Source organism: Triturus cristatus, chromosome 7 (assembly GCF_964204655.1).
Source record: "Triturus cristatus chromosome 7, aTriCri1.1, whole genome shotgun sequence".
In the NCBI taxonomy this organism is placed as follows: Eukaryota; Metazoa; Chordata; class Amphibia; order Caudata; family Salamandridae; genus Triturus; species Triturus cristatus.
Window position 1 is genome coordinate 1,647,755,540 of NC_140590.1, and position 17,822 is coordinate 1,647,773,361.

The 17,822-nt window shown below is 46.7% G+C and overlaps 1 protein-coding gene across 4 annotated transcripts in view; it reads right to left on the reverse strand.

Annotated features, from left to right (window-relative positions):
• Positions 1 to 17,822, reverse strand: part of LOC146812624 (DEP domain-containing mTOR-interacting protein-like) — a 221,093-nt gene that overhangs the window by 179,685 nt on the left and 23,586 nt on the right. For 2 of the 4 annotated variants that reach the window (XM_085619702.1, XM_085619700.1), the window contains exons 1-2: positions 10,468 to 10,893; positions 7,649 to 7,890 (exon numbers count right to left, since the gene is read on the reverse strand). The exons of the other annotated variants lie outside the window; for them this stretch is intronic. In XM_085619702.1, the coding sequence (XP_085475828.1) occupies positions 7,649 to 7,734 (86 nt within the window). In that variant the 5' untranslated portion in view covers positions 7,735 to 7,890; positions 10,468 to 10,893. Of the gene's footprint in view, positions 1 to 7,648; positions 7,891 to 10,467; positions 10,894 to 17,822 lie in introns of those variants that run through there. 4 annotated transcript variants of the gene reach the window in all.

The following is a 17,822-nucleotide window of genomic DNA, read 5'->3' on the forward strand; positions in this document are numbered from 1 at the left end:
TGTACACCTTTGAGGATTGTGAACACTTGCTCCCAAACTAAAATGCATGTATGCTTTTTAAGCTGTTACTTAAGTGGACTTTGAATCAAGTCTTTAAGAACTACTTGTTGGGAGGCACAAACAAACAGGGATTTTTCTTTTTTGTGAAAAATAAACTTTGCACGAGTACAACCTCACAGGACATACTGCTGCATTTTTGTATTTTGGAGCTGGTGCAGACAAAGTGCGTTCAATGTTTCCGATTTTGTTTTCAAGTGTGGAGATTGCAGGCAGGAGAGTGGTAAATGGATGGCATTTCTCACCTAGCATGCTCGTTGGGGCATTGACAGACATGACGGTCACATTTCCTGCACACAATTACTGCACCACCGTGACCATTGTAAAAGGACTTTGAGGTTATGCAGTTAAGAGACATCTGGTTTGTCATAGAAACTACATATTACTATCTGCGAGACTACATTACATTTTGTAAAATGCAATATCTAATTTATGTTCTATTTTTGAAGATGTAATTATATTTGTAATAAAGACGCACACACATCAGTTGAAAAATAAATGCAAGTTAAACTAACCAAAAGGAAATACACTCTTTTACCTTATGAAACCTCAGTGAGCTAATGTGATCACAGCAGCTGTCTTCGTGTGTGACTGAGTCACAGAATTAAATCCTGATTGGTGCAATGAGGACAAGTGGCTTGTTTATAGTGTTACAAGGTCCCAGTCTGTGACAGAAAGCACTGTGAATGTCATGGTTTTAAAACTGTATTACACTGTATAAAACAGACTGCAGCAAAATACTGTTAAAGATAAAATTAAGTGCTTTAAAAATATACACTTTAGTGATAAGAATCCAGACTATATCTATTATAAATATTTTATATATGCCCATTAAAAGGGCGCACTCCTTTTAATGGACACATATATTTCCTCTCAGAAAGAATAAGTATTTGTCTTTATTAATTAAAGCCTACACTGGCTCCAACCGTTTCACACATTTGCATTTCTTTCAGGTAGCGGGTACCTTGGTGAGAAGGCATGTTCCTTTAGTTCTCTATCTGTTTTGCAGCACAGGAGCCCTCCCCCTCCACACACACTTTGAGTGGGGACTAGTTATGGCAGTCTAGCTGTGAAAAAGAACATGGGGTGCATTTTCCTTGCTAGCATTAGGGCCCAGGACACCATTGTTCTGCACGGAACAGGGCCCAAGCAGCGGAAGGAAAGGGGGCTAAATTTGCTATTTATGTGGTTATTTGTTGCAGAAAGCCTGCTTTGGGCATCTGACCTATAAGTATTAGCCCGGCTGAGTGGGCAGAGTGGACAGCCTGCTTTGCAGAGCTGTAGGCATCTTTGATGTTGCAGCTGCATAAGAGGTCTAGGGCACACTTCCTGTGCCAGTGTTTCTTTGAGCCTTGGAGTAATGACCCGGGGAGGGGTGAAATTAAACAGAGGCGACACCTTGATTTGGGCATCAGAGAGATGAGGGGATGAGGAGGGATTGGAGGGAGCGGGTTGGCATGAGATGGGATCCCATGTTGTTAAAGGTCAGAGGCAACAGCAAGGCAGCAGCTGACATTAGTGAAACAAGTACAGTGACACTTTTGCCAACTTTTGCCCACCGCATCACAATTATGAATGTTTTACAATAGAATTTGGGCATGTGGGCTCATTTTCCTTGCTAGCATTAGGGCAGATGGTGCCATTGGCGCAAAACAACTGGGGAAACATGTAGTAGCTGATTTTCTTTCAGACAGACTGGACCTGATTTGAGATTGAAGTGATGGTCAGACGTGGTGGAGAAGAAATGAAAGAAAAGGAAATAGCTTGTTTCTCAGGGCTACATCCATCAGTAGTGCAGCAGGTGGAGTGCATTGGGGCCCACGGCACCCCAATTACGGGCAGTAGTGTTTGTGGTCAATTCTGTTCTTGTTTGATGCTACATTTAGTGTGGATTACAAGCTACAGAAAATCGCCCCTGAAATGGTCTCATGATTCCTGACCCTGTGATCATCCCTCCCATTCCCCAAATCCTTGCCCTATGGGTTTGGCGGGGGCCCAACTTCAAAACATTTTGCTTAAGGGGGGCTCAAACCAAAATAGTTTGAAGACCTCTGGTATAGATAGATAGAAGTGTGTGAGTGCATTATGGCCTATGTTTAGAATTTTTGGTATCAGATGAAAGATTCTATCCTTCAGAGCTGCAAAGATAGTGATTCATGCAGTTAAAGGGCACAGAAATGTAACCAAATACACCCAGAGCGGCTTCTGAGGAAGGAAATTGCCAGATACACTTCACAGTTCACCAAACCTACTGCACTGTAGAAGAAAGTGCCGACGTAAAGGGCTAAGCCATTAACTTAAACCCTTGACAGAACCTCATGACAGAATGCAACGTTTTTTATTCAAGATTCTTTTTTAGTCGTGCCTTATGTTAGGACTGGTTTCAAGGCACTAAGAAAAAGAAAAAAGTTCAACAACAGTTATTTTCTAATGCTATAAACATTTCTTTTACTTTTAATTCGAACAAAATCCGTCTTAAATTGTTTCTGAAGTAAAAGAGCATTGGGTCTCACAAGCATTAGGAAAGTGCTATAGGAATGACATTAAAGCTGTCTTGCTCAATTACATTTCAAAGGAAAGATATGTAACTCACCTTTTTAGAACTTAATCTGTGAAAAGGTACCAAAGCAGTATATTTGTTAATGGGAAGAGCTATGGTAATGTAGGTTTTCATCTGCGTTTATCTGTCCAAGTCCTTGATGCCTTCAAGTGGGCCGACAAGAGAGAGGGGACACAGAATTATTTTTTCAAGTAAAGCCTCCGCCGCCTTTCAAATGAGTTTGGATGGCCTGCAAAGTAGCCCAGCACACACTTCCACTAAAAGAAAGCTGTGTGTCCTCAAAGCAACAGCAGCCTGCGCTACAGCACACATTGGGGGTCGTTGCGTGCCTGGATCTACATTCTGTGCCATCATAGCATCATAAAAAGTGATGCACTGGAGGCACAAGAGGCTTATAACTAAGCCCCCTAGATTTTAGGTCGAGCCTGGGCAGCGCACGTGCTACTCTGCAAGGCATGCTGTATTCAGATATGGACATGAGGCTCTGCCCACTCTCCGCCCATATTTTTCATTGGCTTGTGTCATTGTCCCTGGCTCTTCATTGGTCAATAGGCGTAGTAGTCCCTCTTTAGTACCGCCTTGTCTAATTTTTTACCCACCCATAAGGTCTGGCCATCTTGCATGTGTTGTTACTCAGTGGGCTTTAATTACAGCCTCCGAGCACTATTTCTTTTAAATTGTTTTCACCTGCCATGCAGGCAGGACAACCTCGCGCCACATGCTTTAATTTTTTTTATGGCACAGCACGCCACAGTGGTGGCCACGCCTTTGGTTTATTTACGACGCTAAACAAGGCTGCATGTTTTTTTTTACTCTTTATTCACTTTTTACTTTTGTTGTTTCCAAGCACCCCATGCCACTCTTGCCCATTAATAGAGGCCAGGCCCCTTTGTATAGACTAGATGCGTCTAAAGACAGGGGTGCGGCCACAAATAAAATGAAAGCTCTGTATGGGGCACTTCTACCAAAAAAGCATTGGTTGGAAAAACAAATCCTTTTTTTGTAAAAGCGTCCCATACCGCGCTTTCTCTTAAATGGCGGCAGAGCCCCTTTCTTTAGACGTGGCTCGTCTAAAGAAAGGGGCGTGGCCTCTATTAATGTGCACACGCGGCATGGGACGGTTGGAAACAAAAAATATTTGCAATGCAATAGGTCTCGCATTTGCGAGAATTTAAGCTATTTTCATTTTGGGGCTTATTTATGAGCCCTAGAGTCACTTTTACACCGCTGGTGCATCACTTTTTGTGACGCTCCGGCGGTGTAAAAAATGTACCATGTTTCGCCCTATTAAAAAAGTGACGCATCTAAGCAGATGCCTCACTTTGTCAACCCCTACGCCACATTATACCTGCGCCAGGTACAATGTATGCAGGGTGGGCGTTCCCCCGCAAGTGATCCTCGTAGAAGTAGCGCAGTGAAATCTATGAGATTTCACTGCACCATTTCGAGGCTGCAAATGCATCAAAACCTTCCGCCTGCATCATGGCCAACGTAAGGGTGACGCAGTGCCATAGACACAGGCCGACCCCATGCATTGCCGGTGCGGCGTCATTCTTACGACACCACTTCAGCAATGCCTGGGTTTTGCACCAACAGGATTTCTGACACATCTGTCTTTCCTTGGAGCGCCGTACATTAAATACAGCACATCCATCGTGTCGCAAGGAGGGCGCAGAGAAACTGATGCATCAATGCCGATGAGTCAGTTTCTCATAAATGAGACCCTTGGTGTCATGCAATCTGCTGAATATGTAGCTTGAAGATTAGTGTTTTCTTTTCCTCACTTCGGTTGCAAAGTGAAGGAATTTTCTAAGTTTACCAAGTGACAATCTTGCTGCATACAGGAAGTATGAAAGGAAAGACTGCAGGAGGTCGAATGGATCCCTCGTGGCATCGTTCGTGTGCTACACAGGTTAAGCACTTAAGCTGCATGGCTGATGCGAATGTAGCGCCCATTTCAAGGAGCCTTTCCAATGGAGGATGTAAAAGCCAGTGCCCTAGCACACCATGCTACAGCTGTGTATTTAGGGCAGTGAGCAGCAAAATGCACCACTGGAGAGACACTGCTCGCCAGCCGTTCTTCTGCCGAGGGGCGTGGCTCATTTACCACACTTTGAGTAACCTTTGGATTTTTCACAAGCCTTCTGACACAGCACTGACAGTATGCATTGAGGCTTGCTGTCAGTACACTATGTATGAGACAGGTTTATTGCAGAGATGAAAATAAGGCCCAATACAAAAATAACGAAAATCAAAAGTGAATATTGGGAAACGTACAACATTCATCAGAGAGCGGGCTGAGTAGATGGCAGGTTACAAAGGACCCGGGCTTCTGGTGGCTCCTCGCTGACACTCATGCTGACGCTGACACTCATGCTGATCCTAACATAACAGAGCACGATTACCCATAGGTGTCTTGGCGCTGAATAACAGATGTTTATTGTTTCCCAACGCAATAGTACTCATTTTATTGACCTCAGATGGATGAAAGGCTGAGTGGACCCGCTGGGATAAGAACCTGTGACCATGAGGTGAAACACAGGCCCCTGCAGTGGCTGCTTTAGTCCACTGAGCCATCAGACTCTGAGCAACTCACTGTGGTGATTTACGTTATGTTCACTCAGCCATGCAATATGAGTCGTGTAACCTGAGAGATAGCTCTGCAGTCGAAGGCCTGTGTTGTAAAATGTGAGTGACCTGACGGACAGATCTGCAGAGGCCTGAACTTGTAAGTTATGAATAGTCTGACAGATCCATGTACTGCCTTTTGAAAAATAATGCACATTTTATGTTAACTGGGAGCATGGACTGTTGCCGTGGTATCCAGAAAGATACATCTGCTGTCTAAGCTAAAGTCTACATGTTCTCTATTCATCGAGAGATAGCTCTGCTGTGTGAGGCCTCAGTCTGCAAGGTTTGTGAAACCTGAGATCTGGCTCTAACACCTGTGAGGTGTCCACCCTGAGGGACTGCGCAAGCGCGAGATCTAGGTGTGCAGGTTTTTGCCACCCGAAGAGCTCTCATCTGTGATGCAATCACCTGAATGCTCAATCTCCTGAGAGATAGCTCTGCTTTATCACACCACAACCTGTATTTCTATGTCCCTCATTGTCAGCGGTCATTAATTCCTTATGAAAGCCCATGAAAGGAGTTACAGGCTCATTAGAAATCACTCGCGATGCTGTATTTCCTGTGACAAATCCTCCAGGCCATGCTTAGAAGAGGTTCTTCTTCCCCATAAATGAAGTGGAATTGCAAATTTGCATGTAGGAATCAGCGCGCTAGCACCATTATCTGCATGTTTGTAGCCACTACATGGGAGTGTAGGGGGGAGGAACTTGTGATGCCCGGTAACACCACGACCGTGTATCATAGATGCACTTGGTACCAGTAATGCCGGATGTGCTCATACCCGCCACCTTTCCTGGACCACTTGTAATGAGGGCCTTTGTCACTGTTTGATTTTTGTGTTCAATATGAATGAGGATAACAAGAAAGCTGGAGCGGCTGCCCCATGCCTGCTTTGCTCCATCCTTCCGCAAGGATCATTCATTGGACACCGGCTATCCAATCATGATGCAGGAAACAGACCTCTCCCGTTCCATTCATGCCCTGTGATGTATTCATAGATATTGCATCTTACTACTTTGCGGCCTCTACATTGAATCGCCACTTTAGCCCAACCTTGTGCTAACCATACATTAATTAACATTTGAATTAATTACATTTAATTAAATAAAATCATGCCCAATTAAATGAATAACCTTTATGTAACTCTAATAAATGTCATCAAATTAAATTAAGGTTAATAAAGTTGATGTTTTCTCCAAGCTGGAGCATAAGCAAAACTTTGCTGTCAAGAGAGTTCTTGGCCCACACAATTTTGATAATGTCTCACTACTAGACATCTAAATTCACAGCCCATAAGGCAAAGAATGTGCTTCAAGGCGCTATGAATGATGCAGAGGGTTCACAGTGGACTAATGCTCTCTTGCCCCAAAGAGGGATTTTCAAGGCACTCTACTGCCTGAACTGTGCGGTCCATCTGTCATGTCCTGCAGTCCGTCCCATCACAGAGGTGCTTTCGGAGCTACCTAAACCCTTCCGGCATGAACTTCCAGAGCACTTTCACTCTATGGCCCATCTCTGATTCATATAGGGTTTTAAAACAATGCTGTCTTGTTTATGCTCAAAGTGCTATGAAGCGGTCAAAAGATGGTATCCTGCCCCTACATTAAATACCCAAGCAAATAGTATTTGAGCATGGAAATCTGTAAAACATGTGAATTATGATCTTTTTCGAATAAATGTGACCAATGTGCACTATTGTTTGCATGCACTTTAATATTTGTTGCCGTTTTATATAGCGCGAACTCGACCCGAAGGTATTGGAGCGCTTTACATGAGAACTAGTTACATTACACAAGGACACATTCATTTTTTATAGGCACGGTGAGAGTATGTGATTTGCCCAGAATCACAGGATGTTGAGTTGAAGCTGAGACTCGAACCTGGTTCTCCAGCTCCAAATTAGGCAGTTCTGGCTGCTGTCTGTGGTATAAGTGTATGTCAGTGCTTAATTTGTAAAAGATTAAGGGCAGGGCTCTCCTCTGGAGGCCACTGCAGCTTGCACCACACATTGCCTCTGCCATGCTGCCAATGATTGTAACAACACAACCACTAACCATCACACTCCTACAAGTGTGACAATTCAAACTATTCCAGGCCCCCAAAGCTTTAAGAATGGCTTGGGCGGCAGGTAATAGTCATTTTTAATGAACATTGAATTAATAATTAACTGGTGTTGTGATCATCTCTAAATTAGCCAGACATCACCCCCTTGTGGAAGACTGTCACAAGCGCTTGTGTTGACAATTAAGTGCCGGTGCCGAGCACTGGAAACCACCAGCACAAATTAGGCACTCCTTTACACACATCCACATCTGTCTGATTGCACCGCAGTAGCATGCTTGTGGTGGGATGGATAAACACACTCCATTGAGTACCCCACACTGGATGCCCGCTTCCTACCTGAGCTGCTCTCCTGTGATCATCACCTCAGCCCGGTGGTGTCTCTCCGTCGCCTTCTTCTTCAGACTGTTGTTGATACTCTCCATCCTGGCACCTCACCGGCAGCTGTGGTGAGTCAGTCACCTGGGAGCTCGCCCCATTGGTGTCACTGCGACAGGAAGGACATCGGAATACTGCGATGCATACACGCCACTTGGGCCATCAGCCGAAGCTGGGCACATGGACCAGGGAACTTTACTGCCCTGCAAGGACCAAAAAAAACTTCACTGTTCTCCCAGGAACAGAGATTTCCAGAGCCCAAACTCCACGACCAAACAGAGAACTTAACTTCCCGCCCAAGACCAAAAAACTCCAGTGCCCTTCTGGGGGACCAAAAAACCTTACTGCCTTCCCAGGGCCAGAGAAATCCAGAGTCCAATAAACCTCTTCCCCAAAACAGAGAACTTTACTGCACTCCCAGGACCAGAGAACTCCAGTGCCCTACTAGGGACCAGAAAACTTTACTGCCCTCTCAGAACCAGAGAACTCCAGTGCCCTTCTGGGGGACCAGAAAACCTTACTGCCCTCCAAGGACCAGAGAACTCCAGTGCCCTTCTGGGAGACCAGAAAACCTTACTGCCCTCCTAGGACCAGAGAACTCCAGTGTCCTTCTGGGAGACCAGAAAACCTTACTGTCCTCCCAGGGCCAGAGAAATCCAGAGTCTAATAACCCTCTCCCCCAAAACAGAGAACTTTACTGCCCTCCCAGGGCCAGAGAAATCCAGAGTCCAATAACCCTCTCCCCCAAAACAGAGAACTTTACTGCACTCCCAGGACCAGAGAACTCCAGTGACCTTCTGGGGGACCAGAAAACCTTACTGCTCTCCAAGGACCAGAGAACTCCAGTGCCCTTCTGGGGGACCAAAAAACCTTACTGCCCTCCTAGGACCGGAGAACTCCAGTGTCCTTCTGGGGGACCAGAAAACCTTACTGCCCTCCCAGGACCAGAGAACTCCAGTGTCCTTCTGGAGGACCAGAAAACCTTACTGCCCTCTCAAGACCAGAGAACTCCAGTGTCCTTCTGGGGGACCAGAAAACCGTACTGCCCTCTCATGGCCAGAGAACTCCAGTGCCCTTCTGGGGGACCAGAAAACCTTACTGCCCTCTCAGGGCCAGAGAACTCCAAAGTCGAATAGCTCACTCCCCCAAAACAGAGAACTTTACTGCCTTCCCAGGACCAGAGAACTCTGCATGTCCGCACCTTGAAACAGATGACTTTACTGCCAAGCAAGAACTATAAATATTCATTGCCCACTCTATTGCCCTCCCAGACCAAAGAGCACCAGAGAACCAGCCCCCCCCGCACGCCCCCTGTGACGCAGAACTTTAATGCCCTTCCAGCACCAAGGAACTCCAGACCTCAACTCCCCCAGCAAACCAGAGACCTTTACTGTCCTCCTAGAACCAGAGAACTCCAGAAGCCAACCATCTCGCCCAACTAAACAGAGAACTCCACTGCTCTGACCAGACTTCTCCAGAGCCCACGTTATTCCCCTCCCAGACTGTAGAACTCCAGCACCCCCCACGCACCCTAGGACCAGAGAACTTTAATGCCCTGCCAGGACCAGAGAGCTCCAGTGCCCTCCTAGGGACCAGAACACTCTACTGCCTTGCCAGGGCCAGAGAATTCCAGGGTTCAACCCCCACTCCCCCCAAACAGAGAACTTTACTGCCCTCCGAGGACCAAAGAACTCTAGAACACACACACGCCCCCACCCCTCTTTCCTAAACAGAGGACTGTACTTCTTTGCAGGGACCAGAGATCTCCATTGCACACTTTATTGCCCTCCCAGACCAGAGAACCCCAGAACCCACCGCCCGCATAACCCTTGTGACCACAGAACTGTAATGACCTTCCAGGACCAGAGAACTCCGGAGAGCACTTGAGACCGCCCCACATCCCAAACAAAGGACTGTACATCCCTACAAGGACCAGATATCTCCATTGCACACTTAAATGCCCTTCCAGGACCAGAGAACTCCGGAGAACACTTGAGACCGACCCCCCTCCCAAACAAAGGACTGTACATCCCTACAAGGACCAGATATCTCCATTGCACAATTAAATGCCCTTCCATGACCAGAGAACTCTGGAACCCACTGCCCACGTGCCCCCTATGACCACAGAAATGTAATGCCCTTCCAGGACCAGAGAACTGCAGAACCCAAGCCCACCGGGCTACTGAACTGAGAACTGTACTGCCCTGCACGGGCCAGAGAGCCCTAGAGCCCACTTTACTGCCCTCCCAGATTGTAGAACTCCAGAAACCCCCACCCCCATGACACAAGAACTCCAAAGCCCAACTGCCCCTGTCCCCTGGCACTCTTCTGTCCAAGACCACAGAACGTTACTTACCGCCCTAACACGTTTAAGGGGGGACCACCCCCTCCCCCAGGAGCAGGTATTGTACTAATCCTCTAAGGAACGCCAAAAGTCCCCTGCACTCCCAATGACCAGAGAACACTTCTAGCTCACCAAGGGACCAGAGAACTCCACCAGCCACACAAGGACCCGGAGTGAACTCTCCTGGCCGCCCGAGAACCAGGGCACCCCACTGCCCTCAAGAAACAAGTGACCCTTACTACTCTCCAGAGACATGTGTCCCTCAAACTGACCAGATAACTCTCCTGTCTCCCCAAGCCGCAAGAGATCTCGGCTGCCGGGTGACGTTCATAAACTTCAGTCGCCCTCCAGGGACAAGAAAGCTTCAGTCCCCCCCAAGGACCCAAGCCCCACTGTCTCCAGCCCGAGTGGCCCGAAGGCCGTGGAGTTCACTGACCTGCCGAGGGCTGCTCGTCGTCCCTGGTCCGGAGAGCCCAGCTGAGCGCCAGGAACGGGCGAGTACCAGTCACCGCCCGAGGACCGGAGAGCCCAGGTGACCGTGGCCTGACTGCTGCCCCCTCTGGGGACCACCACCGCAGCTCCACGGGGCCCAAGTAACTGCGGATGGGAGGCAGACGCCTAGGTCTTGGCTCCAAGCCCCCCGTGCAGAGGAAGCGCCCAGAAGCCGTTGTGTACGCAGTGTGCGCCTTGAGGTGTCAGTGAGGGGTTTCAGTGACAGGAGCGGGAAGCGCGCGATCCCTCGCTGTGCTTGACTCCGCGGATTTCCGCTTGGCACGCAGAGGTGAGTGAGGGAAAAGTGCCGGCTGAAGTGACAGGTTGTTACGGGCACAGAAGCTGCTCTAATCCCTTGGTAGACTCTTCTTCCCTGATTGTGTGCAGGGAGGGACTTGTGAGTGTAACCGGAGCCTCTGCGCTCTCAGCTTGAACACGGCTGACCGGGAAGGCACACCTACACGGGAGAGAAATCGCTGCTGTATCGCTAGGCTCGCCCCTTGTCCCTGTCCATGCTGCCTCAGGGCTAGGACATTGGGTCAGGAGGGTTCAATGCCAAGGGCTAGAGGGCAACATGGCTGGGAGCATATACTGTGGAAGAAGAAGAGTTAACTCCTGTTGCCGACTTCCCGCACTAGGTCACACAGTGTGAGCTTGGGCAAAAAACATCTTACTTCATCTCAGTGCCACCATCGACTACTAGTGATGAAATTACTGTAGCCATTTATGTGAAGAAAAAGAGGTGTTTAACTTCATCGCATAACACACTAAAATAGAGTAAAACAGGTCTATGAATGTTTGGCATTTTGAGCAATGTCGGTCTTTGGGAAACTAAGTCCGAAGTCCTGTCTAAATCAAAATGCCTTTAGGTTATGACATCATCCTAAAATTCTGCTGACAGTCATTTACTTTCAAAAGTTAACGTGTACAACTGAAAAATGACAACACCCAGAGCTTTCTCTTTTACTGCGTGAAATCTCTTTAGAACAATGATCGCCAAAGCCAGTAGTACAGTCTTTTGTATAATTCATTCACACAAACACACAACATCAAAGGGCAAATTCTCTCAATCATAGAACATACATAAGTATATGCAGATACACAGCCACAGTACCCATGGAGACCAAAATGCACACAAACAAACTAACCTACCTGAGCACAGGTAACATACATAACGGCAGCAATCCACACAGATCAACAGGTATATACACACACCCATGTACAGACTAGAGGTTAATGTATATACACCCCAGCACATCTACAGATACCGATTCGTACTGACCATAGGCAGAAAGGCACCTGTGTGCACCCATTCACACAGGATAAAAGACGGCCAGACACCTGCGTGCTTGCACCAGCATGGGCAGAGACAAGCAAAGAGACAAACAGGGGCCAATGCATGCACATTAAGGCAAGGCACAAACAGGCATGCATAGTGCAGACATTCAGGGGTAGTGGAGAGGAGGGATGTGTGACAGAATGCAAGGTGGGTGGATATGCATGCTGTGGTTACATGGGCTCCATGTACATGTAATGTTTAGCTGCTCTACAAAGGATATTGAGCACACATTGCAGAAAAGAAAGGAATCAACAGAAACGTAACGCCCTGTGGGTGAAATCACTCTACTCAGCTATGGAACACTTAACTCTCCATAGCTATTCCTTTATTTCTCCCTTTGGAATGATCTCCTGAAAGTTAACAATACAGTGCAGTTTGCATGCCCATTCCATCCTTGGCCTCTGAAGTATACTCATATTTAGGGAGCACAGCAATACAGCATTGATGTCTCTCTAGTACTAACACCTGAGACACTTAGGGTTGCCACATCACATGATGTTCGACAAGCACTGTGTAAGAAAAACTTATTGGAATCTCTGGTTAGTGCAATTGGTGGGACTGAAGTAGGCATATGTGACACGCCTTAGAGTTAACTTTATATGTTAAGAGAAAGCCCAGGTTAAAAAACAAGCATTTGCAATGCAACAGGTCTCACGTTAGTTACATTTAGAGGTATTGGATTTGCTAATGAGAATGTTTTTTAGATTTTTATTTTGTCCAAAAATATCCTTGCAGGATACAAAAGTCAATAAATATTTTTTTAAGTTGTGCGTTCACTGTTTTTTTCTATTTATTGTCTTTTGCAGCAATCGTGGCAAGCTGCGCTTTAGCTTTACATTTTTAGAGCTAATGCACAGCATGCCACCATTGCTACAAAACTTAATAAATAGAAAAAAAAGTTGTGCAGCCGCCGTTGAAAAAAAATACATTATTTACTTTTGTAGCAATTGCGACATGCCGTGCTGTAGCTTAAGATGTTTAAAACTAAAGCGTGGCGTGCCGAGGTTGCTACAAAAGTAAAGAAGCACTGCAAAAAAAACATGTGAGGACGGCAGCAATATAGGGAGGGAGTAGGGCTGTCTGCGAAGGAGGAGTCAACTAATGGACAGAGATGGCCAACCAAAAGAAACAATCAGTGATGTCCCATGGGAGTGAACCAAGCACCCAAAGGCGGGACAGATGGGCACTATTGACCAACGCCAGTAAAGTAATTTCTAAAAGGCAGGCCCACCAACCAACCTGAAGGGCTTGGCAGAGCTTAAAAGTCCATATTCTGAATACAAAATGTCACGAGAAGACAGCGCAAGCGCTGCCTAGGCGAGACCTAAAAGCGTGGGGCCTGATTTAGGCTTTGGCAGTTGGTAACTGCCCAACACATGCACCAAAAGGAGCTTTTCTGCATTACTGTCCTCTTCTCATGCTATGGTGTAAAGCTCTCCTCTACTCTGGGACTGACAGAAAGCGAGCCATAGGATCTGCAGTCCTATCACAGTGGTGACCCAGCCACCGTTTAGCACCGCCAAGAAGCCCACACTGGGGTTTCCAAACTAGCTTCGGCCACTCTGGAAACTACCAGTATGGATTAAGCGCCTTGCGAGCACTGTGCTTGCCTTGGACAAGCACTAACAATCATCTAAAACGACACCTTGAAGACACACAGCACTCTGGGCCTTCTAGCTCCTCTAACAAGAGTTGGAGCAGCGTGGCACTCTAAAGAAAGGGATATTTCTGTATAAGTAAATGTCTTTAATGTATTTCCTACTGTTGTTTTACTGTCCCCAGCTTCACCTCACATCCTTCTACAGAGTTTGGCCTTGTCGTTTTACCACCAGTCCCAAATGTGGTGTTTCAGAGTCCAGTTTTGCTTTGACAGACGTTTGCCAGAGCACTGGGTCGCAAGGGACCTTCCGGCCACAGATCAATGAAAGACTGACAGGTGCGTTGCCGAGACATGAACAGCTCTTATTTATATTCAATGCGCGTTACACAATGTAAGCTGCTCTCACCTGGCTGGCAATGCAAACTACATACCACAGAGTCACAGTGGACGCTCTCACAATTCTACTCTCAATTCTTTACTTTTCCACAAATACCTACGCTCATTTTTAAGCGTGGTACATGAGCCTATATACTCTACTGGTGTATATATATATATATATATTCACTGAAAAAACCATAGGTTTTACAGACGTTATAGTTAGGAATTAGCATTTAAAAAGCCTTAGAAATTCACTGAAAAAACCATAGGTTTCAGGGACGGTATAGTTAATTGGAGATTTGACTCATATAAACCAGAGAAATTCGCCTATTATAGTTAGTTGAGCTAACTATAACTCGTGCGCCCGCAATGCACTGGTGATGACGTCACATATTACCTCACTCATGACATGGTCAGTGACATCACTGATCACATCACTGATCACTGATGACATCTCAAATTACAAAGGTTTTGTAAATGTTAATTTCATATTTTAATATTTATAAAACCTATATTTTTTCTATGTCCGTTGTAATATTTTGGAACTCTATTAGCCTTTTTTTTTATTTGAAAATTATGTCATTTTTTATATCTTCAAAAGAAAGTATGTATATCGGGTTTTTTTTCTTCAGAAAACGGAAGTCCCGTACCGGTAGTGTACGTATGGGGTCACACCCGCTGCGCGTTGCCTATGCGACGAGTGCACGCTGCAAGGCCCTGTGTTACGCCATCGACGTATGGTGTCGCGCCGGGAATGCCATTCCCTCATTTTTTCTTGTCTCAAAACTATATCTAAATAAGTTTAAAGTGTATATGAGAACAAGCGATAATCTAAAATATTCTAAACATTTATATATTTCTAACTGTAATAAACTTATATTATGGTAAATATATTTTCTCAAAATCATGTTGGGTGCGTCCTCCTTGTGCGCTCGGTGCGCGATTGCCATGTGACCTTAAAGACAAGCATTTGATTGGTTCATAATATTTCCCATTGTAACAGTTGGAGGACCCCACCCATTTTAGTCATTCTATCTACAGCGTTTGATGAGAGACTCCTCTTCTGATTACAGAGCTTTTTTGAAAACTTTTTCCTATATACACATATCTGACACTACACACAACATGCAACCATCATCTTCATCAATATTCATGCTCTTTAAAGTAGCCTTCCACCTGTGATAGCATGTGATAGCCACTCTGGCAGAACTCAGACCGTCCGCCTCCCCCTATTCCGATCCGAAGCCTCCGAGATCATCTGCGGCGTACCCCAGGGATCTTCCCTCAGCCTGACACTGTTCAATATTTACATGGCCCCGCTCGCACACGTCACCCGACAGCATGACCTCAACATAATCTCCTCCGCCGACGACACTCAACTGATCCTCTCCCTCACCAAGGACCCCATCACCGCCAAAGCCAACCTCCACGAAGGAATGAAGGCCGTCGCCGACTGGATGAAGATCAGCCGACTGAAGCTGAACACGGACAAAACGGAGGTCCTCATCCTCGGCTCCAACCCTTCAGCCTGGGACGACTCCTGGTGGCCGACGGCACTGGGGGCAGCCCCGACACCCACTGACCACGCACGCAACCTGGGAATCATCCTCGACTCAACGCTCTCCATGACCAAGCAAGTCAACGCCGTCTCCTCCTCCTGCTTCAACACCCTCCACATGCTCTGCAAGATCTACAGGTGGATCCCGACAGATACAAGAAGAACAGTCACCCAGGCCCTCGTCAGCAGCAGTCTTGACTACGGAAACGCCCTTTATGCGGGAGCCCCGACCAAGCTCATCAAACGACTGCAACGCATCCAAAACGCCTCGGCACGACTGATCCTCGACGTACCACGCCACGGCCACATCACCCCCACCTGTGAAACCTGCATTGGCTGCCCGTCAACAAGATAATATCCTTCAAGCTCCTCATCCACGCACACAAGGCACTCCACAAGACCGGCCCAGCCTACCTCAACAGTCAACTTTCCTTCTACATCCCCAATCACCAGCACCGCTCCGGCGACCTCGCACTCGCCACCGTCCTGCGCATCTGAAGAACAACCACTGGCGGGAGATCCTTCTCCCACCTCGCCGCCAAGACCTGGAACACCCTCCCACTGAGCCTACGACAGACCCAAGACCTGCTGACCTTCAGGAGGCTACTCAAGACCTGGCTGTTCGATCAGTAGCGGACCCCCCCGCCAAGCGCCTTGAGACCCTCACGGGTATGTAGTGTGCTCTACAAATGTTTGATTGATTGATAGCCATGCATCTAAAAGCTACATAACAGAACTTTTCCCCACTGCCAGAGGTAACATGGTTGCATAAGCTGTCCACAGCACAATGTAATGTGGTACGGACCAGGGGCAGTATCATGCATAGATAATGAACACACGGACACAGATAGATAGTGGAAGTGGGTACGGGCATGTGCGCTCGACTCCTTTTTATTACCAGGGTCACATATCCAGTGACGTCTGTGCTGAATGCGTGTGGGGTGAGTGTAAACCAGCCCTCAGGGAATGGTTGCTGCTAGCATCAACTACAACACTAATCATTGGATCACACACAGAGAGACAATAATAAAAGGGTCAATAGTATGTGCTGCAGTAAGATAGGGACAGTAGATGTGAAATAATACACAAAAGATTCTATCGTAAAAGAACCATAACTTGTGGTGTACTGAGATACAGGCAGTAGATCCAAAATAATACACAAAAATATTGTACCATAAAGGGTCCATCAGTTTTAGTGTACTCAGATAGCCACATCAAAAGCATTCAGCATGTGCACAGCCAGAAATGATCCGTGCTGCGGGCAGGCCGTACTAGGAGCAATGTCTGTTACCTACAACACTGCATCATCTGCAATAGCGACTCGATCCGAATTGTAAACACTGCTGTCTGCAGTGTAGGCCAGAGAGCGGTCAGCAAGGGCCCACAACCATGTGGCGTTGACTTGAGCTGTCCTGTTTGCCATACGCGAAGCAACAAAAGCCGTGTGCGGACCCTGTGATGATGCGTATGCGTGGTGCAGACAGAGCGCACTGGAGCAATGTCTTTTGCCTACAGGACTGCATCATCTAGAATAGCGACTGGATCTGAATTGTGAACACTGCTGTCTGCAGTGTAGGCCAGAGAGCCGTCAGCAAGATCCCACAGCCACGTGGTGTTGACTTGAGCTGCCCATTTTGTCATACGCAAAGCAAGAAAAACCATGTGTGGACCCTGCGATGATACGTATGCGTGATGCAGACAGAGCGCACTGGAGCAATGTCTTTTGCTTACAGGACTGCGTCCTCTACAATAGCGACTGGATCTGAATTGTGAACACTGGTGTCTGCACTGTAAATTGAAGGCAGTAGTGAGCACAGTCTTCCATGAATACTTTTTCTCACTTCCTCTTCACAAAATACAACAACATAAATTACACAAAACTCTGCAATAAATAAATCAAAACAATTCGAATTGCGATCTCTGCTGTCCACTGTGTACACTGTTATTCAGTGTTCTTTACCACTACCAAGAAGAATTTGGTCATTGTACTAGATCTATAAGTCATCTTAAAAAACTTTTTCAAGCAAGTATACTAAAACGCTATTGTGTATATTTCAATAGACGTTGTAGTTAGTTGCCTACTGGATTCTGTAATTAAACAATCACCACTCCATCTGAATTGTAAGCCCTGCTGACCGCACTGTAGGCCAGAGACAGTGGTCAGTAACACCTCACAGCCACGTGCCGTTGGATTCGGAAGCAAAGAGTTGGTTGCACCTGATCGGAGTGGGTACACAGAAATCATCACAAACTTTAACTTCTGTCATCCTGAATCACAGAATCAAGACCCCGTTTCACTGTTCGGACCTGCTGTACCACGGTGTAGTCCAGCGACTGCAGTCAGCCAGCCCCAATAATCATGTGCAGCACTTAGCTACAGAAGCACAGAGTCTGATGCACGTCAACGCAGGGACTTCTGTGAAA